Source organism: Somniosus microcephalus, chromosome 6 (assembly GCF_052327205.1).
Source record: "Somniosus microcephalus isolate GS21.2 chromosome 6, FLI_Smic_1.0, whole genome shotgun sequence".
Classification (NCBI taxonomy): domain Eukaryota; kingdom Metazoa; phylum Chordata; class Chondrichthyes; order Squaliformes; family Somniosidae; genus Somniosus; species Somniosus microcephalus.
In genome coordinates, this window is record NC_140992.1 from 28208 (window position 1) to 50827 (window position 22620).

Sequence of the window (22620 nt, forward strand, 5' to 3'; positions counted from 1 at the left end):
TGCTCACGATACGGTCTCCTCTACATTGGGGAGACCAAACGCAAACTTGGGCTGTGCCCACTGACCTATCACTGGACGATATGTCCGACAGGGTGAGGGTGGCGATTCTGCAGCCATGGTGGCGGTATTTAAAGGGGCAGGTGTCAAGCGGCCGTTTTTTTCTGGCTGCCTGCCAGCACCCGCCCCCTTCCCCCTGTTTTATGTGGGGTGCCGGCCGGGATTGGTCCTCGAGTGCCGGGCTGCTTTCCCGGCACCCCGCTCCCCGGTGGTCCAGCTAGGCCCCTCCCCTTTAATCAGGGGAGGGAGGCCTGCAATACCGCGCCGCTAGGTGCTGGCGCACATGGCGCTGTTGCGCGTAGCGTCGCGATATTCACTGGTAGCGCCACCTGCTTGGGGCGTTATCACTGAATTTACGGTGTTGGGGCGCTAACTTTTTTGGGGTGCGGCGAAGTTGTGCCTGCTAAAATGTTGAGAAAATTGGTTTAAACACCCTCTGAACCAGCACAATTGAATGACCCGCCCTTAGTGCCGTGTCTGCCGAACGCAGGCAGAGGGAAACTCACAAGGAGGAGGGTTCAGAGCGGGATACCTCCCCGCTGTCAATCTTTTAGATTTTGACAGCGGACCCGCCTCCGAACCCGCCCGCTGAGCGCAGGCAAAATTCAGCCTGAACTTTGCAGCCGGTGTCCCGGGCTCTCGGCAGCTGAAAGGGCACCGCTCGCACTTCCTGCTGTCTGGAATCATTTCCCTTCGAGTCATTAACGCAGGTTGTTGTTTGCAGGTATCCTCAGTTGAAGCAGCTCCTTGAAGCCTGACTGCGCCGCACAGGATTGGAGGCGAGGCCGGGTAAGATAGATAGCGTTCGGTTTTATAATTTAATTGACCAGGAACTGACTTCTGGTTTTGACTTTAAGTTTCGTGCAATGTTGACCCAAACTTCCTTGGTCAATATTTCGTGAAAGGCACAGAATTGCCCTCCAGGTCACCTTTAGATTAAAACAGAAGTTATTTATGTAGATTAGGAAAAAATTTTCTTGCATGAAATTTCATCTAAAGAACTTTTGGAGAAGTTCTAATTATCGAATTAAATCGGAATGATGTTTTTTCCTGGAGGGAAGGTTGGTGTCGATAATGACTCAGCCTGGCGACCGATAATCTTCCGGCGAAATCAATCTCCGCGTCGGTCCGGCGGAATTTCTTAAGTGGAAAATAAAAAGAGATGGTCTGATTTCGGTGGAAAGCAGATGTTTAACCTGAGATAAAAAGGGCTTTTCTTGTTACTGAAGGTATCAATGAAGGGGCATTAATTCTAAATAGGGGCAATCAGCAATTGACACTCATTGGATCCCAGTGTGCTTCGGTCGGAGTCTAGATGGAGCGGGGGTGACCGCGCATCGGTTTGTTAGCAGAAGTTTAGCCCTTGAGCGCCAGAATTTACTGTAGCACTTGGCCATTTAATTTCTATGACCTTTTGCACTGGAAGTTGCTGCAAGTTAAAAAGCCAAAGAGCGCAGCGCCCTCTACAGGACACCTGGGACCTGAGCAAGTGTCTCCTTAACCAATCAAATTGAAGAATCGTTCATGAGCAGAGTCTCTAACCGGAAGTGTCAGTTAGAGTAATGAATTCAGTGTCATATCAGGTACAGAAAGGGAAAGAAAGATTGGAGACAGAAAGAAAAATACATATATCTATATTTATTTATTATATAGCTTCTATATATATATAAAAAAAATGTCTGTCTCTCTGGCCGGCTATACAATCAAAAGTTATAGAGCGTACCTACACATGTTATATCAAAAGAAAGCTCATCATTAGGGGACTCTTGTAGGCATATTTACTTTTTGCTCGGACAAAAATTGTGCCGACGGTATCCAAAAAACGTTCAAAATTCCTCATTATCTGCTTATTTGCATCGAGTGGGGGTGGGTTCATTGTGTGTGCAGGCGGGCCATCCTACAGTTGAGTGATGTGATGATCAATCCTACAGTTCAATGACCTGTGGGCGGGCCTTATCATTCTGAACCAAGGTGAGTCGCCGCCATCTTGATTCCAAACTTTTCATTTCTTTTTCCCACTTTCTGCGTGTTTCTTCAAATCTACATTTCCAGCAAAAAAAAAAGTTGCTTTTAAAACACACATTGTTTTTTAAAAAAGTTAATTAATTTGTAAATCTTTTCTCTAACATCTAGAATTTTCCTACCTTTCACTGTTTTTCCAGGCCTGTAAGCCTGGGCCTCTGTTGCCCAGCCACGCCCAAGCTAGGCACCACCCGTCGCGCTCAACAAGCGGCTCGCGATCGCCGCCATCTTTGTGAAGGCCAGAGAGGTTGTTTGACAGAAATTAAGACTTATCATGTCATTATAAAGGGTACTTCGACTGAAATGGACAAGCCCTAACTTTCTTTCATGGGTTTAGTCCGTATCTACAGTGCAGTTACAGGAACGTGACGGTGTTCAATACAATTGACTGGGGAGGGAGATGGTGAGATGCTGTTTTTGTGCAGTTTACAGAGGAGCGGCGCATCGTGGAGAGTAACTTCCAGATTTCTGCTTTTAACGGCGCATCTGTGCTCACCAGAAGTTACTGTCCGATTTGCACAACTGTGAGACTCACTGTTACTTTTACAATAAATTCTGGCCCATTATGTCCTGGTCTTAGCATTCCATGGATTGATGGATGATCCCAGGCACATGTGGTATAAAAATGTTTGTTGTCTATTGACAAAGTGAGAATACTTAAGATAATTCTGTCAATGTGCAGAGTGTCCGAGGCCCCCTGGATAAATTTGTGGGCTGCCCAGAGTCACGTGACACTGACCAGGCAGCCGGGCCACCAAGTACTGCAATTGGCCTCTGTGCCCCTGGAACATGCGCTGGGGGTGGAGGGAAACCCAAGGAGTTTTTTCTGCTCACTATCCTGTGCCTCTTGGAAAGTGGGCCTGTATGGATGCCGATGAGACAGGATTGGCTGTGATGTTCTTCACACTCCAATATCCTGCTGACACTGTTTGAGTTCATACAGGAAGAGGAGATGCTTGAGTGATTCACAGGAGTGGAGGATGTCAAACAGCACTGTTATAGAAATACATAGAAGTTACAATATGGAAACAGGCCCTTCAGCTCAACCAGTCCATGTCAGCCTTTACCATCCACCTGAGCAAATAGTTCCAATCACATTTACCCATCCTGTTTCTATATCCCTTCATCCTCTTTCTCTTCATCCACCTCTTCAGTCCAACCCTGAATATTGACATAGAATGGTACCAGGGATGAAAGACTTCAGCCGCGACTTTTTCAATGGAGGCGGGTTGGGTGCGAGTCAGGTGGTTTCCAGCTTCCAGTCCCGCCCCCCAGACATGATTTTACATTGATTGGTCTTGTTAAGTCTGCCCTGCAGGCTCGCCAGCCAATTAAGAGGAAGCTGGTCAGATGATGTAATTTTTCTTAAAGGGACCACGCACAATTTTTTTTCGATAACTGATTTCTCAGTGTTTGACAGCATTGATATGCTGAAAACACTGACAATCACTGTACAAAGGTGAGCTCTTGCACCCATGCTCTCCAATGACTCCCTCCATAGGCTAGAATAGATGGCAGCTGCAGGTGAGGTGACAGAAGTGATCTGTCACTGGTGAGAGAGGTTCTCCCAATGAGGTGGCACTGGACATGGATTTCAAAACTTGTTACCTAAAGAAATGTGTAAATGCATTAAAAATGAATTTCCCAACATTTTCTTACCTCTGAGACTCACCATTGGATCCTTCATGCCACTTCTGCAGCTGTCATCAATCCAGAAACATTACAGCAGACTTGCAATACGCCACACTTACCTGGAGTGGTGTCCAGACTTCAGGAAACACAAGGCAGAAATGGCAAAATTAAAAAATAGCCTGTCAACTACCTGTTAATAGGCAGGTAATTGGCTTTAATCCACTTCCCGCCATTAGATGTCGGGTCCATGCGCAAATCGGGGACCCGACACTTGGGAAAATTGTTTGGAGGTGGGTTAACGGCGGGATCGCAACCCACCGTCAATCAACATGATTTTACCCTTTGACCTGCCTCCAAACCCGCCCTGAGTGCTGGCAAAATCCACCCCTGCAGTTACGTGGAGAGACTACAGAAGCTTAGATCAGAGAAGATTAAGGGGTGATTTTGATAGCGATATTTAACATCATGAAGGGTTTAGATAAAGATAAACTGTTTCCAGTGGCAGACAGGTCAGTAACCAGAGGACACAGATTTAAGGTGATTAGCAAAAGAACCAGAGGCAACATGAGAAAGATATTTACACAACGAGTTGTTGGGATTTGGAATGCACTGCCTGAAAGGGCAGTGGAAGCAGATTCAATAATAACTTTCATAACATAAGAAGTAAGAGCAGGAGTCGGCCATTTGGTCCTTCGAGCCTGCTCCGCCATTCAATAAGATCATGGCAGACCTTCTACCTCAACTGCACTATCCCCATATCCCCTGATTCCCTTAATATTCCAAAATCTATCGATCTTTGTCTTGAATATACTCAACGACTGAACATCCACAGCCCTCTGGAGTAGAGAATTCCAAAGATTCACCACCCTGTGAGTGAAGAAATTTCCCCACATCTCAGTCCTAAATGGCCGACCCCTTATTCTGAGACTGTGACCGCTGGTTCTAGACTCCCTGCATCTACCCTGTCGAGCCCTGTAAGAATTTTGTATGTTTCAATGAGATCACCTCTCCTTCTAAACTCTAGAGAATATAGGCCTAGTTTACTCATAGGACAATCCCCCCATTCCAGGAATCAGTCTAGTGAACCTTCGTTGCACTCCCTCTATGGCAAGTATATCCTTCCTTGGGTAAGGAGACCCAAACTGTACACAGTACTCCAGGTGTGGTCTCACCAGGGCCCGATATAATTGCAGTAAGACGTCTTTACTCTTATATACTGAAATCCTCTTGTAATAAAGGCCAACATACCATTTGCTTTCCTAATTGCTTGCTGTACCTGCATGTTAACTTTCAGTGATTTGTGTACAAGGACACCCAGGTCCCTCTGAACACCAACATTTCCCAATCTCTCACCATTTAAAAAATACTCTGCTTTTCTATTTTTCTTACCAAAGTGGATAACTACACATTTCTCCACATTATATTCCATTTGCCATGTTCTTGCCCACTCACCGAGCCTGTCTATATCCCTTTGAAGCCTCCTTGCAGCCTCCTCACAACTTACATTCACACCCAGCTTTGTATCATCAGCAAACCTGGATATATTACAGTTCTGACGAAAGGTTATCAACCTGAAACGTTAACTCTGTTTCTCTCTTCACAGATGCTACCTGACCTGCTGAGTATCTCCAGCATTTTCTGTTTTTATTTTACATTACATTTGGTCTCCTCATCCAAATCATTGGATGTAGATTGTGAACAGCTGAGGCCCAAGCACTGATCCTTGCGGTACCCCACTAGTTACAGCCTGCCAACCCGAAAATGACCCGTTTATTCCTACTCTCTGTTTTCTGTCCGTTAACCAATCCTCAATCCATGCTAATATATTACCCCTAATCTTGTTTAATAACCTCTTGTGTGGCACCTTATCGAATGCTTTCTGAAAATCCAAATACACCACATCCACTGGTTTCCCCCTTATCTATTCTGCTAGTTACAACCTCAAAAAACTCCAACAGATTTGTCAAACATGATTTCCCTTTCATAAATCCGTGTTGACTCTGCCCAATCCTATTATTATTTTCTAAGTGCCCTGTTACCATGTCCTTAATAATAGATTCTAGCATTTTCTCTACTACTGATGTCGGGCTAACTGGTCTGTAGTTCCCTGTTTTCTCTCTCCCTCCCTTCTTAAATAGTGGGGTTACATTTGCTGCCTTCCAATCCACGGGAACCGTTCTAGAATCTATGGAATTTTGGAAAATGACAACCGATGCACCCACTATCTCTATAGCCACCTATCCTTACAAGAGGGAGGAGCTTCAAAAGGGAATTGGTAAATTCTTGAAGGGGAAAAAATTGCAGCGCTGTAGGGAAAGAGCAGGGGGAGTGGGACTAACTGGATAGCTCTTAAGAGCCAGCACAGGCCTGATCGGCCAAATAGCTTCCTTCTGTGCTGTATCATTCTATGATTCTACTTGCATCTTATCCCAGACTAACCTCCACTGACCCATCATCGCCATCCTACACTGGCTTCCTTTCCCCCGCCCCCGCCCCCCAGTGGTTTGAATTGTAAATTCTCGTCAACAGATCCCTCCAATGCATTGTCCACTCAAGCTCTGCATTTTCATAGAAACATAGAAACATAGAGATAGGAACAGGAGTAGGCCATTCAGCCCTTCGAGCCTGCTCCGCCATTCAATGAGATCATGGCTGATCTTCGTCTGAGATCATAGCTGATCTTACCAGTTCAGTACCCCGTCCCCGCCTTTTCTCCGTAACCCTTAATCTCCTTAGCCTTCAGAAATATATCCAATTCTCTCTTGAAAATATTTATTGAATTAGCCTTCACAGCCCTCTGTGGCAGGGAATTCCACAGGCTCACCACTCTTTGAGTGAAGAAATTCTTCCTCATCTCTGTTTTAAATGATTTGCCCGCTATTTTTAGACTGTGGCCCCTGGTTCTGTGCTCCCCTGCCATTGGAAACATTCTCTCTGAATTCAGCCTGTCCAGGCCTGCCATAATTTTATATGTTTCGATGAGATCCCCTCTCAATCTTCTAAACTCCAGTGAGTACAAGCCCAAATTATTCAATCTCTCCTCGTAGGTCATTCCCGACATTCCAGGTATCAGCCTGGTGAATCGCCGCTGCACTCTTTCCATGGCAAGAACATCCTTCCGCAGATGGGGCGACCAAAACTGTACACAATACTCCAGATGCGGTCTCACCAGCACCTTGTACAGCTGTAGTAAGGTATCCCTATTCCTATACTCGAACCCCCTTGATATGAAGGCCAACATACCATTTGCCTTCTTAATCGCCTGTTGCACCTGCATGCTCTCCTTCAGTGACTGGTGCACAAGAACACCCAGGTCCCTCTGCACTTCCCCATCTCCCAATCTATTGCCATTTAGATAATAATCCACCCTCCTGTTTTTACCCCCAAAGTGGATAACCTCGCATTTATCCACATTATAGTGCATCTGCCACGTATCCGCCCATTCCCCCAACCTGTCCAAATCGCACTGTAGCCTCCTGACATCCTCATCAGAGCCCACCCCTCCTCCTAGTTTAGTGTCGTCAGCGAATTTGGAAATATTGCATCCAATTCCCTGATCCAGATCATTTATATATATTGTGAACAGCTGGGGTCCCAGGACAGATCCTTGCGGCACCCCGCTGGTCACTGCCTGCCACTCCGAAAACGAGCCGTTTATTCCAACTCTCTGTTTTCTATCCGCCAGCCAGTTCTCTATCCACGTTAATACTTTGCCCCCAATCCCATGAGCCTTAATTTTGCATGATAATCTTTTGTGTGGAACCTTATCGAAGGCTTTCTGGAAGTCAAGGTACACCACATCCACTGGCTCTCCCCCATCTATTTTACCAGTTACTTCCTCAAAAAATTCCAGCAGATTAGTCAAACACGATTTACCCTTTGTAAATCCATGTTGACTCTGTCCGATCCTTTCCCCATTTGTCAAGTGCTCCGCTATTTTATCCTTAATAATGGACTCTAGCATTTTGCCCACAACCGATGTAAGGCTTACTGGTCTATAATTCCCTGCTTTCTCTCTACCCCCCTTTTTAAATATTGGGGTAACATTAGCTACCCTCCAATCCACGGGTACTGTTCCCGAGTCAATGGAGTTCCGGAAGATGATCCTTAGAGCATCTGCTATCTCCAGGGCCACCTCCTTAAGTATCCTAGGATGTAGTTTATCAGGCCCTGGGGATTTGTCGGCCTTCAGTCCCGTCAACTTACCCAACACCATATCCCAAGAGATACTAATTTCTGTCAGCTCCTCCCTCTCATTAGTCCCTATGTTTGTCGATATTCCTGGGAGGTTATTTGTGTCCTCCTTTGTGAATACAGAACCAAAGTATGAGTTTAATTGGTCTGCCATTTCCTTATTCTCCATTATATATTCTCCCGAATCGGACTGCAAGGGACCGACTTGGGATTTTACCAGTCTTTTCCTCCTGATATACCGATAAAAGCTTTTGCAGTCTGTCTTTATGTTTGCTGCAAGTTTACTTTCGTATTCTATTTTCCCCTTCCTGATTAATCCCTTTGTCCTCTTTTGCTGTATCCTGTACTGCCCCCAATCTTCCGGTCTGGTGCTTTTTTTTGCCAGTTGATATGCCCTTTTTTTTGATTTTATGCTGTCCCTAATTTCCCTCGTTATCCACGGTTGAGTCACCTTTTTAGGTTTATTTTTATGCCAAACCGGTATAAACATGTTCTGGAATTCTTCCATTCTATCTTTGAATGCTTGCCATTGTCTATCCACTGTCAATCCCCCCAGAAACACCACCCAATCAGTCTTACCCAATTCCCGTCTCATACCCTCGTAATTCCCTTTATTTAAGTTCTGGACCTTAGTCTCTGATTCAATTTCCTCACTCTCCATCTCGACTGAGAGCTCGATCATATTATGATCGCTCTGACCCAAGGGGCCTCGTACAAGAAGATTGCTGATAAGTCCCTTCTCATTGCACAATACCCAGTCTAAAATGGCCTGATCTCGAGTCGGCTCCTCGACATATTGGTCCAGATAACCGTCCCGAAAACATTCCAGGAATTCCTCCTCCTCAGAATTTTTACTAATTTGGGTAGTCCAATCAATATGTAAATTAAAGTCACCCATGATGACAGCTGTGCTCTTATCGCACGCTTCTCTAATTTCCCTTTTTATGCCTTCCCTCACCTCCATATTACTATTTGGAGGCCTATATATCACACCCACTAACGTTTTCCTCCCCTTGCTATTTCTCATTTCTACCCATACAGATTCCGTTTCATCCGAGTTAATATCCTTCCTTTCCATTGCATTAATCCCCTCCTTTACCAGCAATGCTACCCCACCTCCCCTACCTTTTTGCCGATCCTTCCTAAATATTGTATATCCCTGGATGTTAAGTTCCCAGCCTTGCCCACCCTGCAGCCACGTTTCTGTAATCCCAATCAAATCATACTTGTTTACCTCTATTTCCACAACTAATTCATCCACCTTGTTCCTAATGCTTCTAGCATTAAGATACAAAGCCTTCAGGCTTGCTTTTTTCACACTCTCATTATGAATTAGTTTGGCCCTTTGTGTTTCTCTCCTTTGCTTATTGCTTCTCACCATTCTACCATCTATTTCTGACTTCATATGACTTCCCTCTTTTCCACTACCTAGGTTCCCATCCCCCTGCCAAATTAGTTTAAATCCTCCCGAACCGCCCTAGAAAATATTACCCCGAGGACATCGGCTCCCTCACAGTTCAGGTGTAGACCGTCCCCTTGGTACAGGTCACTCCTCCCCAAGAACTGGTTCCAATGCCTCGAATTTAAATCCCTCTCCCTTGCACCACTGCTCAAGCCACGTATTTAGCTTATCTATCTTACTCTCTCTAAACTTATTAGCTCGTGGCACTGGTAGCAATCCAGAGATTACTACCTTTTGAGGTCCTACTTTTCAATTTAGCTCCTAACTCCCTAAATTCAGCTTGTAGGACCTCCTCCCTCTTTTTACCTACATCGTTGGTACCTACATGTACCACGACAACTGGCTGATCCCCCTCCCCCTTCAGAATGCTCTGCACCCGCTCCGAGACATCCTTGACCCTTGCACCATTTTCCTCCACCTTTTCATTCCTTCTCGCATCCTCTGGTCCTTCTGACTCTGGCCTTGTGTGCAACTCCTCTTCACTCCACCTTTGGATCTTTAGCTATCTCAGCCTTGCTTTTTGAAACTCATCCCCCTTGTAAGGATAGGATATAAAATTATATAATGCTGAGCTGGAGTTGTTGGGTCGTAACTCGCACCAAGTCCCGTTCACCCATCACCCCTGTGCTTGCTGACTTACATTGGCTCCCGGTTAAGCAGCGCCTCGATTTCAAAATTCTCATCCTTGTTTTCAAATCCCTCCATGGCCTCGCCCCTTCCTATTTCTGTAATCTACTTCAGCCCCACAACCCCCCAAGATATCTGTGCTCCTCTAATTCTGCCCTCTTGAGGATCCCTGATTATAATCGTTCAACCTTTGGTGGCTGTGCCTTCTGTTGCCTAGACCCTAAGCTCTGGAATTCCCTGCCTAAAACTGTCTGCCTCGCTACCTCTCTTTCCTCCTTAAGAAGCTCCTTAAAACCTACCTCTTTGACCAAGCTTTTGGTCACCTGCCCTAATTTATCCTTATGTGGATCGGTGTCAAATTTTTTGTCTTAAAATACTCCTGTGCAGCACCTTGGGACATTTTACTACATTAAAGGCGCTATATAAATACAAGTTGTTGTTAAAACACACTTTAGCGAGACATGCAGTTGTACCAGACAGATGTTTATCACAGCAGGGGGAATGTGAAGAAGGAATTCCGCTTGCCAGTATAGATAAGAGAACATGTTTCTTTTGCAATTAAGTTTAGAAGCAATAAGACACCAAAGAGTAACAGCTAATAGCAGCTGTATCAACAGAGGCAGAGAGGTAATGATTGTTTTTAAAATGGTATAAAAGAGGAATAGAAAGCAAAATTCAGTTAGGAAGTTTAGCTCCCTTCAAGGACACCTGGATAAGCATCACTGGGAGTTCTCTACATGTGAGTTTGTAGATGTAGGGCTGTGTGTACTGCTCTGTATGTAGTTTTATGGTGAATGCTGTGAAACAATAATAAATGAAGTTAATTGTCAGACATATTACTGTCTCTAGCTTTCACAAATCTGCTATTAAATGGATAAAGATTAGGCAACATCTTTCCTGTCCCCAATGGATTGAATTTAAATGATTGGTTCTTATCTACAAATCCCTGTACAACCTTGTCCCATCCGATCTCTGCAACACTCTTCAATCAGCCCGCCTGCTCTTTGGATTTCCCCACAACCCTTCTGTCTCTCCACTGAATAAAATCTTTCTGAAAACACATCTTTCCAACCAAGCATCATTAACCCTCCATCAGAGGCTCCATACCTGCTACATTCGTGCAGAGCCTTTGGATTGTTGATTATTCTCGAGTTTTTATAGAAAATGCAAACTGTTGTTATAAAATAGCTAATGGCCCTTTTCTATAAAATTCTTGTGTTGCTGAAATAAATTAATATTTTTCTGGTTTAAGGGTGTGGACAAGGAGAAATAGTGTGGCCCAGGATCTGTGCATTTATACCAGAGATGGAGAACACAGGTATTGTATGATTATTATTTCTTAACTGGAATGGGACTAATTGGAGCGCTCTTTCGAAGAGCTGGCACAGGCATGATGGGCTGAATGGCCTCCTGTGTTATATCATTCGATGATTCTATAAAATCATAATTCAATGGAGCTGCTCTCTAAAGATCGAACTGTTCATGGAAATTACTAACATTATATCAGGGCTAGTGATTCAACAGCCAATAAACGAAATGTAAAATTCTTGAATCATAAAATCATAGAATGATGCAGAACAAAAGGAGGCCGTTCGGCTCATCGTGCCTGTGCTGGCTCTTTGAAAGAGCTCTCCGATTAGTCCCACTCCCCTGCTCTTTCCCAATAGCCCTGCAAATTTTTACCCTTCAAGTATTTATCCAATTCCTCTTCAAAAGTTATTATTAAATCTGCTTCCACCACCCTTTCAGGCAGTGCAGTCCAGATCATCATAACTCACTGCACAAATATTTTTTCCTCATGTTGTTGTATCCGTGTGTTAATAGAGACACGGAAGGCAGGAGTTGGTTTCACAGGTGTTTACTGAACAAAGTCTGGAGGTGAACTAACTGATACAACACAATATACAGGCTTATATAGCCCGAGTGGCCATTACCGGCATTACAGTACACAGGGAGCTCTTAAAGGCACATACACTACAATTCCTCCCCTTTTTAGCCAACCAGTACATAATATTTTAAGTAATCATTAATTACATGTTACAAGAACAATAATCTACACATTGCTGTAGTTAATCAATTATAAGTCAGTCTCTCTGGAGGCTTCCTGACTCGGTCCGGATAACGCCTCGGTGGTGTAGTAGTTTCTGGTGGTGCAGTAGGTTCTTTTGGCAAGGCTGATTCGGCTTGAATGCCAGTGTCAGGTTCATCTGGTTCCAGTATCACCGGATCGGAGGTAGATACTATGGGTATCTCTACTTCATCATTAGGCGTATAGAGTTGTGGTGTAGGTTGTCCCTTTTCGGATGACTCTATGATCTGGTCAGCATGGTGCCTTATTATGCTTTCTCCAATGTCCACGGTATACATCAGCGGTCCTAGTCGTGTGCAAATAGTTCCAGGCTGCCATTTCTCGGTACGGTAGTCCCGGGCCAAAACTTGTTGACCTATCTGGAAGGTTCTAGTTGGCCTTTCATTCATGCCTTGAAATTGCTGGTTCTCCACGTCCCTTCTGATGTTTGGCTTGATCAAATCCAGCTGGCATCTTAGGCTTCTATTGAAGAACATCATGGCGGGAGTTTGGTTTGTAACCATATGTGTTGCATTCCTGTATGCAAACAAGAAGTTATCTACCTTATGCTGAAGTTTTATGTCTTAATTACCCATGGCCTTTATGGCCTTCTTGAAGGTCTGGACAAACCTTTCAGCCAATCCATTGGTGGCGGGATGGTATGGGGCGGACGTGTACTGCTTAACCCCATTGTTTTTTAAGAACTTCCTGAATTCTTCGGACACAAATTGCGGTCCATTATCAGAACAGATCTGTTCAGGCAGCCCATTCCTGGCAAATATGGTCTTTAATACTGTGATGGTTTTTTCCGTGGTGGTGGAGGACATCTTTATTACCTCCGGCCACTTGGAGTGTGCATCAACCGCGATTAAGAACATTGAGTCCATAAATGGACCAGCAAAGTCGATGTGTACCCTTTGCCATGGAGATGAGGGCCACTCCCATGGATGTAGAGGGGCTTGTGGTGGAGCGTTTTGGACCTTCTGGTATCCTAGGCAGCTCTTGGTCATTTCTTCGATGTCTCCATCGATACCTGGCCACCATACAAACGCTCTGGCTAGGTTCTTCATTTTCACTCCACCCAGATGCCCCTCATGAAGCTCCTTTAGCACATTATCCTGGAGTTTGGGTGGAATCACCACTCTGGATTCACACATCAAGGTTCCTCGGCACACTGACAGCTGTTCTCTTCGTTGCGAGAATGCTGGCAACAGTGGTTCGCCATGTGCTGGCCATCCCTTCACTGTTAAATCGTAGACTCGTGAGAGAGTCTGGTCATTTCTCGTTTCCTTTTCAATGGCAGAATTTGTTACTGGTAGACATTCCACTATGGTAGAGTGGAACATCTCCACTGGGTCTACTGTAGGTGCCTCTTCTACTGTTGGCAACGGTAGGTGCGATAAACCATCAGCATTCCCATGCTGTTTTGATCCTTTGTATTCTATGTCATATTGGTGTGCCCCTAGAAAAAGGGACCACCTCTGTAGCCTTTGCGCTGTCATAATGGGAACACCCTTTTTAGGGTTGAATATGGAGACGAGGGGTTGATGGTCAGTCAACAAGGTAAATTTTTGTCCGTGTAGGTAATGGTTGAATTTCTTCACTCCCCATACCAGGCTGAGTGCTTCCCTGTCGATCTGGGCATAGTTACGCTCAGCTGAGTTCAATGAGCGTGACGCAAAAGCTATCGGCCGCTCCGAGCCATCAGGGAATCTATGCGATAATACCGCTCCTACGCCATAAGGGGATGCATCGCACGCCAGTCTGATTGGCAGTGATGGGTTGTAATGAGCCAAAACTTTCTTGCACGTGATTAAGTCTTTGCATTTATGGAAGGCACGTTTACAGTCTTCGCTCCATTTCCAAATTACTCCTGTCTGTAGCAGTTCATTAAGAGGGTGCAGAAGAGTTGATAAGTTCGGTAAAAATTTATGATAGTAATTTATCAATCCCAGGAACGACCTTAATTGTGAGACATTTTCAGGTGCTGGGGCTTTTATGACCGCTTCAATTTTTTCAGGTGACTTATGCAACCCTTCCTTGTTAATTATGTGGCCACAATATATTTGTTTCTGGAAAAATTCGCACTTGGGGCGATTTGCTCGTAGGCCCCGTTCTCTCAGCCTAGTGAGCACCTGCTCCAAATTGGCAAGGTGCTCGTTGTCGTTTTCTCCTGTTACAAGGATGTCGTCTAGGTAGCATTGAGTCCCCGGAATCCCTTGGAGGACTTGCTCCATAGCTCTTTGCCAGATAGCTGGAGCTGATGCTACTCCGAAAACCAGTCGATTGTACTGGTACAGGCCTTTGTGTGTATTTATCGTGAGATACTTTTTAGAGGCCTCTTCAACCTCCATCTGTAGATATGCCTGTGCCAAGTCAATTTTGGTGAAACGTTTCCCTCCGGATAGTGAGGCGAAAATATCTTCTATCCTCGGAAGAGGATACTGTACCGTGTGAAGGACTGGGTTTACAGTCACCTTGAAGTCTCCACAGATGCGAATTTTTCTCTGTTCTTCAGATTTATCATTATTCAACGTTTTCTTCATGACCGGGATGATGGGTGTTGCCCACTCGCTCCAATCTATCTTGGATAATACGCCTGCCTTTTCCAAATTCTCCAGCTCTGCCTCGACTGCTGGACGAATTGCGTATGGCACTGGCCTTGCCTTAAAAACTTGGGAATTGCCGCATCTTCCACTTTTATTGAGGCGGTGATGCCTTTCAAGGTTCCTAGTTTCTCTTGAAACACTTCCTTGGCGTTGGCCAAGATGTCTTTTAATCGTTCAGGTATGACGTCCTCATCATTTTTTTTCTTACTGGTCACCGTCAGTGCCTGAATGGAGTGCCAGTCTAAACGTATCTTCCTGATCCATTCACGTCCCAACAGCGGTGGACCACCATCTTGTAGAACGTATAAATACAACTTCTGTATTTCCTTGCCGTTGTATACAACAGGCACCCTTATTTTTCCTTTTGGGGTATACTTTCTGCCCCGTATATGTTTTCAAGATAATGGATGTGTCTTTTAAAGGTATATGCGGAAATAGCCGCTCGTAATCCCGTCGATTTATGACGGTCAGAGCTGATCCTGTATCTAGCTCCATTTTAACTGGGGACCCTGCTATCGTGAGGGTAACCCAAATGGTCTGGTAATCTTCTTTGGCAATTACATTATGTAATTTGAGACAGCTTAGTCTCTTGTTTCCGGAGTCGCTATCGCTCTTCTGGTCTTCGGAGCTACTGTCTGTCATTTGTACCTTTCTGTACTTTTCCTTATTGATTTTTTTCCTGTCCGTGGATTTTTTTTTGTCCAGATCGGCATACCCGTGTAATGTGTCCAATCTTTCCGCATTGCCTGCATGCTTTGTCCTTGAACCAGCAGTCCCTCTGGTCATGGGTGGATCTGCCGCAGCGATAACATCTCTCGAAACCCTGTGTCATTTCATGGGTGCCGAAGTCCTGTGGCTTTTGCTGTATCTCTGCAGCTCCTCTTGCGGCTGCTTCGTATGATACAGCCATACTGAAAGCCTTGTCCAGTGTCAAATCTTTCTCAGAAAGCAGCCTTTTCTGTGTTCCTTCACTTAGACCGCAGACGAATTTGTCTCGAAGAGGATCTGGCAGTGCTTTGATAGCTTTCTTAATTCGGTGAGGTAATCAGCGTTACTTTCATTCTTGTGCTGATTCCTCTTGAAGAATTTGAATCGTTCCGCTATCAGCAGCGGTGTTGGGTTTAAGTGCTCCTGTAGGGTATCAACAATCTCCTTAAAATTCTTGTCCTTTGGTTTGGCTGGAGTGATTAAGTTTCGTAACAGCCCGTGTGTCCTTGCGCCCATTAGATTTAGAAGTACTGACGCCTTTTTATCACTTTCTATTCCATTTGCTGTGCAATATACCTCCACTCTTTCCACATACGTGGTCCAATCCTCTATATCGTTATCGAAAGCATCAATATTGCCAGCCTTAGGCATCCTGGAAAAAAAATGGCGCTTCCCGCGCTTTCCTTTCTTCCTTGCAGAAAAAAAATGGCGCTTCCCGCGCTTTCCCGCCGCTGCTGCTGTTGACAACGCTGTTTTCCGCGGTTTTTTTATTTACAGGTGGAGACTCGTTCCCGCCGGACTCTCTGGGACTTTTCCCCCCCTCTGCTTGGTCCGAATGCCGACCTGCTTTGCAGCGCCGGCCGTCTCCCGAGTGCTCCCCCCCCCCCCCCCCCCCCCTGTTTCTGTTTGCCTCCGCCTTCGCTGCTCGGCCCCGCTGCAGAGCCAGCCGATAGAGCCCCAGCCCGCCACCCAGGAAGGATTATTGCAGTACCTGCCACCAGCTCGGCTAGCTGGTGAAACCACAGTTTTTTTTTTTTCTTTCTTGCTTTTCTTCGACTTTGGACGCCTGAGGAATCGATGTCCTTGAGGTGCTGCCGAATTGCAGGTAAGTCCGTTTCCAATTCGTCGCCACTGTTGCATCCGTGTGTTAATAGAGACACGGAAGGCAGGAGTTGGTTTCACAGGTGTTTACTGAACAAAGTCTGGAGGCGAACTAACTGATACAACACAATATACAGGCTTATATAGCCCGAGTGGCCATTACCAGCATTACAGTACACAGGGGGCTCTTAAAGGTACATACACTACACATGTCACCTCTGGTTCTTTTGCCAATTACCTTAAATCTGTGTCCTCTGGCTACCTACTCATCTGCCACTGGAAATAGTTTCTCCCTATCTACTCTATCAAAATCCTTCATGATGTTGAACACCTCTATCAAATCTCCCCATAACCTTCTCTGCTCTAAGGAGAACAACTCCAGTTTCTCCAGTCTCTCCACATAACTGAAGTCCCTCATCCCTGGTACCATTCTAATAAATCTCCTCTGCATCCTCTCCAAGACCTTGACATCATTCCTAAAGTGTGTTGCCCAGAATTGGCCACAATACTCCAGCTGGAGCCTAACCAGTGTTTTATAAAGGTTTAGCATAACTTCATTGGGCTTTTGTACTCTATGCCTCTATTAATAAAGTCAAGAAGCCTTTTTAGCAGCCTTCTCAACTTGTCCTGCCATCTTCAAAGATTTGTGTACATACACCCACAAGTCTTTCTGTTCCTGAACCCCCCTTAGAATTGTACCATTTATTAGTTTAGATTGCGCCTCCTCGCTCTTCCTACATAGGATCACACTGCATTAAATTCCATCTGCCATGTGTCTGCCCATTTCACCAGTCTGTCTGCCTCCTCCTGAAGTCTGTTACTATCCTCCTCACTGTTTACTACATTTCCGAGTTTCGTGTCATCTACAATCTTTGAAATTGTGCCCTGTGTACCCAAGTCCAGGTCATTAATATATACCAAAAAGAGCAGTGGTCCCATCACCGACCCCTGGGGAACACCACTGCATACTGAATATGCCACATTTTGTTCAATGTGATTTCTTGATGTTTTGTACAATCTTATAAAAATTACCTCGAGATTATGTGTGATCTTGAGATAACCTATACCCAAGCCAAGTGGCTTCTAATCTTGAGGCTTCCAACAACAATTATTAACTAGCTTCTAATTTGCATCAGGATGACCTGATTTTGAGCACATGATACAGGAAGCAATGGTCTTAAAGGGGCAGAAAAAGTTAATAGCTGAACATCATAACTATGATTCATATTATCTGACAGCAGAGCATCTTGAGATCAGCTAGTAAATCTTTAAAACTGTTAAGGCTTCCCCAATTTTCTCCTCATCTCTCTAGAAAGAGTTGCCTCTTGCTTGGGTATTATGGTATAGGGACTAATGCCGAACCCCCCCCCCCCCCCCCCCCCCCTCGGCTGAGTCACCATTCTCTGGTGAGCGTAAACATTGACAGTTGGTAATATTACACTGAAGGGGACTTGATGAGCAATCCTGACCCTGTCCTTGTTTCTCCCAGTGTTGAGGGAATGCCCAGAAAACAAGCACATTCTGACAACCAGGTGAATCTCTAATAAACTATCTTGGCTAATATAAGACTTGTGGAAGATCATTGTATTCTTTTTAGGTTCCAACCAACACAAAGATGAAAGCAGTACAAAGCACTCAAGATCTCCCTTTGATCTGATTGTGAACCAGATCTGGAGGAATAAATCTTTTGCAGAGAGATGGCCACAATCTTCAATGTCTCGCTTCTTCAAATTGTCTGAGAATTCTAATAAAGCTGCTTGTGTCACAGAAAAGAAGGAACTGGAAAAAACATTACTGAATTCAGAAAATACTGAGAATATTTCAAAGATATCAGGTAACCATAACTGCAGTTATTTTGTAATTTGAGGAGTAGGTCTTTAAGTTAAAAGAACTGAAGAGAACCAATTGCCTAGGCCTGAAAGACGTGTACTGTGGGTGAAGGCTGAGGGGCACTGGCTATGTTAATGAAAGATTTTTGTGTTTGTAAGCAAAGAGGTGCAGTGCCTATAATTAACAAATTGGAGCCCTGGACAATCAGCCTTGCATTAAGATCAGAGATTTCCAGCATCCACAGTATTTTGATTTTGTTTTATCCTTGCATTGATGCTGGGTAAAGTCATGGAAACTATACTAAGGAATAGGTAGGAGGAGTACTTGTGTAATAATTTAATGAACAATAGTCAGTATGGATTTGCGAGAGGAAAGTTCTGTTTGAGAAGATTTCTTGACTTTGAGGACGTTATAAATCAAAAGGTGGTGGAAGTGCCTCAGTCTCTGATGTAGGTTATTTGGATTTGCTGAAAGCCTTTACAACTGCATAAGAAATTAGATTAAACAATATGCAATTGAGTAACCAAGAGAGGCATAGAATTGGAATAAGTGGAGCACCGTAGGGTTCAGTGTTGGACCCTTGGTGTTTCTTATCTACATATATGACCGAGATCTCTAAACCAATTGTCAGTTTCTTACCTTTACTCACGCCTGTGTTAAATGGCAAAGTTGGAATCCCTGCTTGGATTTATCAACATTGAAATCTGTCTGCCATCCTTTGGCCCTTTCATTACAATGATTTTGTCTTTTCTTGCATTAAGATGAATTGAAGAACACTGACCTTGAGCAGAGTGCAGCCAGCTGGGGTCAAGTAGTTGAGTTCATGGAGAGGCTGGGGAAGAAGCCACACCATATGTGCATGAATCTCAATAATAGTCGTCTCACTGCTAATGATACAGTTCAGTTGGGTAAGTATCAAATATTGCAAGTCGTGGGGCTGGAGTGCTCGGGAAAGTTGGGATAGGAATAGGGCCACTAAGGGCTGGACAGGATAAAATCACAGGCAGCGATCGTGAAATGGTAGAAATATTAAATAATTACTTTACTTCAGCATTTACCAGGGAGACTGATCAGGTGGACATGGCATCAAAAGATGAGATTAGAAATGAAATAACGGCATTTAAAATAAAAAGCAGATAAATATTAAATAAACTAATCAAACTCAGTGGATAAAACCCCTGGTCCAGATGGATTACATCTGCGCATTCTAAAAGAATCTAAAGAGATAGCAGAGGCATTACTGCACATAATCAATAATGCATTAGAAAAAGGTGTAGTGCCAGAGGACTAGCGGACAGCGAACGTAATACCTAATATTAAGGGTAAAGTTGGACCTCCTGGCAGACGAGCTTTAGTGGGTTGGGAGAGAACATGTCCAGGGAACTATAGACCAGTCAGCTTACCATCGGTGGTAAGAACAATAATGAAATCCCTAGTAAAGGAGAAAATAGAACATCTAGAAACCAAAAATATAATATTGAATAGTCAGCATGGATTTCAAGAGGGAGCAGCTTGCTTGACGGGGCTGGGGGGATAGTCAATACTGAGGAGGACGGCAACAAATTACAAGACGACATTAATAAACTTGCAAAATGGGCATATAATTGGCAAATGAAATTCAACACAGATAAATGTGAGGTGTTACATTTTGGTGAGAAAAATAGGGAGATCACATATTACTTAGAAAATAAGAATCTAACTGGGGTAGAGGAACGAAGGGATCTTGGAGTTCAAATACACAAATCACAAAGTAGCGACGCAGGTTAATAAGGCCATTTAAAAAGAAAATCGAGCACTGGGGTTTACTTCGAGGGATAGAATTGAAAAGTAGTGAAGTTATGCTAAACTTGTATCAAACTGTGGTTAGACCACACTTGGAGTACTGCGTGCAATTCTGGTCGCTATATTATAAAAAGGATATAGAGGCACTGGAGGGGCTGCAAAATAGATTTACATGGATGGTACCAGAAATGCGAGGGTATACCTATCCAGAATGGATGAACAAGGTGGGTCTTTTTTTTTCTCTTGAATAGAGAAGGCTGAGGGGGCGGTCTAATAGAAGTCTTTAAAATTATGAAAGGTTTTGATAGAGTAGACAGAGACCTAGAAATTCAGTAGGCTGCGCCACCCGTTAGTGCCTTAAGAGGGCGCTAAGTGGGTCGCAAGCCACTGGCCACGCCTCCCGCTAAATTCAGCAGGACGCTAGTGGTGGCGCTAGCCGTTAGCGCTGCGCTGCTACCGATGACGTCATCGGTGTGCGCAGCGCCCCGCTGAAGCCCCGGCCGCGATATTTGGAAGCGCCCCCAGCGGGCCTGCGTGGGAACACTGAGCATCGGCGGCAGTGAGTCGGGAGCAGCCCGACTAATTCAACAGCAGGGGAGAGAGGTAAAAAGTAATCAAAGTGTGACGTCCCCAGGAAGCAGGTAAGTGATTGGTTGGTGAGTATTTCTCTCTTTTTAAACTTTAACTCTGGTTTATAGTTTCTAAGGTCTCTCTAGTGTAGCAGGGACTGTTGGTAAACCAGTTAACTGTAGTGTAATTAGTGGGATTGATTGATTTAATTTAAATTCAATTAAAGGGTAAGTCATGGCAGGACAGCTGGGCCCCGTGATCTGCTCCTCCTGCGATATGTGGGAACTCAGGGACACTTCCTGTGTCCCTGACAACTACGTGTGCAGGAAGTGTATCCAGCTGCAGCTACTGACAGACTGCATTGCGGTGCTGGAGCTGCGATTGGATGCATACTGGCGCGTTCACGATGCTCAGGACATCGTGAATAGCACATTTACGGAGTTGGACACACCGCAGGTAGAGGTTGGACAGGAAGAAAGGGAACGGGTGACCAACAGGCAGAGTACTAGGCGCAGGCAGGTAGTGCAGGGGTCCCCTGTGGCCATCCCCCTCTCCAACAGATACACCACTTTTTGAGTACTGTTGGGGGGGCAGGGGTGGTGGCTTATCAGAGGAAGGCAGCAGCAGCCAACTTCCTGGCACCAGGGGTGGCTCTGATGCACAGAATAGGAGGAAAAAGAGGGGTAGAGCTATAGTAATAGGGGATTCAATTGTAAGGGGAGTAGATAGGCGTTTCTGCGGCCGCAAACGAGACTCCAGGATGGTGTGTTGCCTACCTGGTGCAAGGGTCAAGGATGTCTCAGCGGCTGCAGAACATCTTGGAAGGGGAGGGTGAACAGCCAGTTGTCGGTGCATATAGGCACCAACGATATAGGTAAAAAGCGGGATGAGGTCCTAAAAGCAGAATATAGGGAGTTAGGAGATAAATTAAAAATCAGGACCTCAAAGGTAGTAATCTCAGGATTGCTACCAGTGTCACATGCTAGTCAGAGTAGAAATAGAAGGATACTTCAGATGAATACGTGGCTAGAGGAATGGTGCCAGGGGGAGGGATTCAAGTTCCTGGGACATTGGAACCGGTTCTGGGGGAGGTGGGACCAGTTCAAACCAGACGGTTTGCACCTGGGCAGGGCTGGAACCGATGTCCTAGGGGGAGTGTTTGCTAGTGCTGTGGGGGAGGGTTTAAACTAAAATGGCAGGGGGTTGGGAACCTGAGCAGGGAGACAGAGGAAAGGGAAACAAGGATAAAAGCAAAAGATAGGAAGGAGAAAAACAAAAGTGGCAGTCAGAGAAATCAACGGTTTAAATCAAACATGGCCACAGTAAATAATAATTCTAATAGGTCTAAGAGCATTAAAAAAACAAACCTGAAGGCTGTGTCTTAATGCGAGGAGCATTTGCAATAAGGTGGATGAATTGGCTGCGCAAATAGAAGTAAACAAATACGATTTGGTTGGGATTACGGAAACGTGGCTCAAGGAAGGCCAGGCCTGGGAACTCAACATCCAGGGGTATTCGATATTCAGGAAAGATAGGCAAAAAGGAAAGGGAGGTGGGGTAGCATTACTGGTTAAAGAAGGGATTAACACAATTGTAATGAAGGATATTCGCTCTGATGAGGTGGAATCTGTATGGGTAGAATTGAGAAATACTAAGGGGAAAAAAACGTTAGTGGGAGTGGTTTACAGACCTCCAAACAGTAAGGCGGAGGTTGGGGATGGCATTAAAAGGGAAATTAAAGAAGCGTGCAATAAAGGCACAGCAGTCATCATGGGTGACTTTAATCTGCATATAGATTGGGCCAACCAAATTAGTAACAATACTGTGGAGGAGGAATTCCTGGAGTGTTTATGGGATGGTTTCCTGGACCAATATGTCGAGGAACCAACCAGAGATCAGGCCATCTTAGACTGGGTATTATGTAACGAGAAAGGATTAATTAGCAATCTTGTTGTACG

General features: G+C 44.8%; 1 protein-coding gene across 7 annotated transcripts in view; it reads left to right on the forward strand.

Annotated features, from left to right (window-relative positions):
- The first annotated feature begins 372 nt into the window (after positions 1 to 372).
- Positions 373 to 22620, forward strand: part of LOC147115359 (leucine-rich repeat-containing protein 31-like) — a 109248-nt gene continuing 87000 nt past the window's right edge. For 2 of the 7 annotated variants that reach the window (XM_085989611.1, XM_085989612.1), the window contains exons 1-4: positions 383 to 846; positions 11247 to 11312; positions 18078 to 18314; positions 19072 to 19218. In XM_085989611.1, the coding sequence (XP_085845737.1) occupies positions 11300 to 11312; positions 18078 to 18314; positions 19072 to 19218 (397 nt within the window). In that variant the 5' untranslated portion in view covers positions 383 to 846; positions 11247 to 11299. Of the gene's footprint in view, positions 847 to 11246; positions 11313 to 18077; positions 18315 to 19071; positions 19219 to 22620 lie in introns of all 7 variants that reach the window. The other 5 variants (XM_085989608.1, XM_085989614.1, XM_085989610.1 and 2 more) reach the window with 5 other exon arrangements.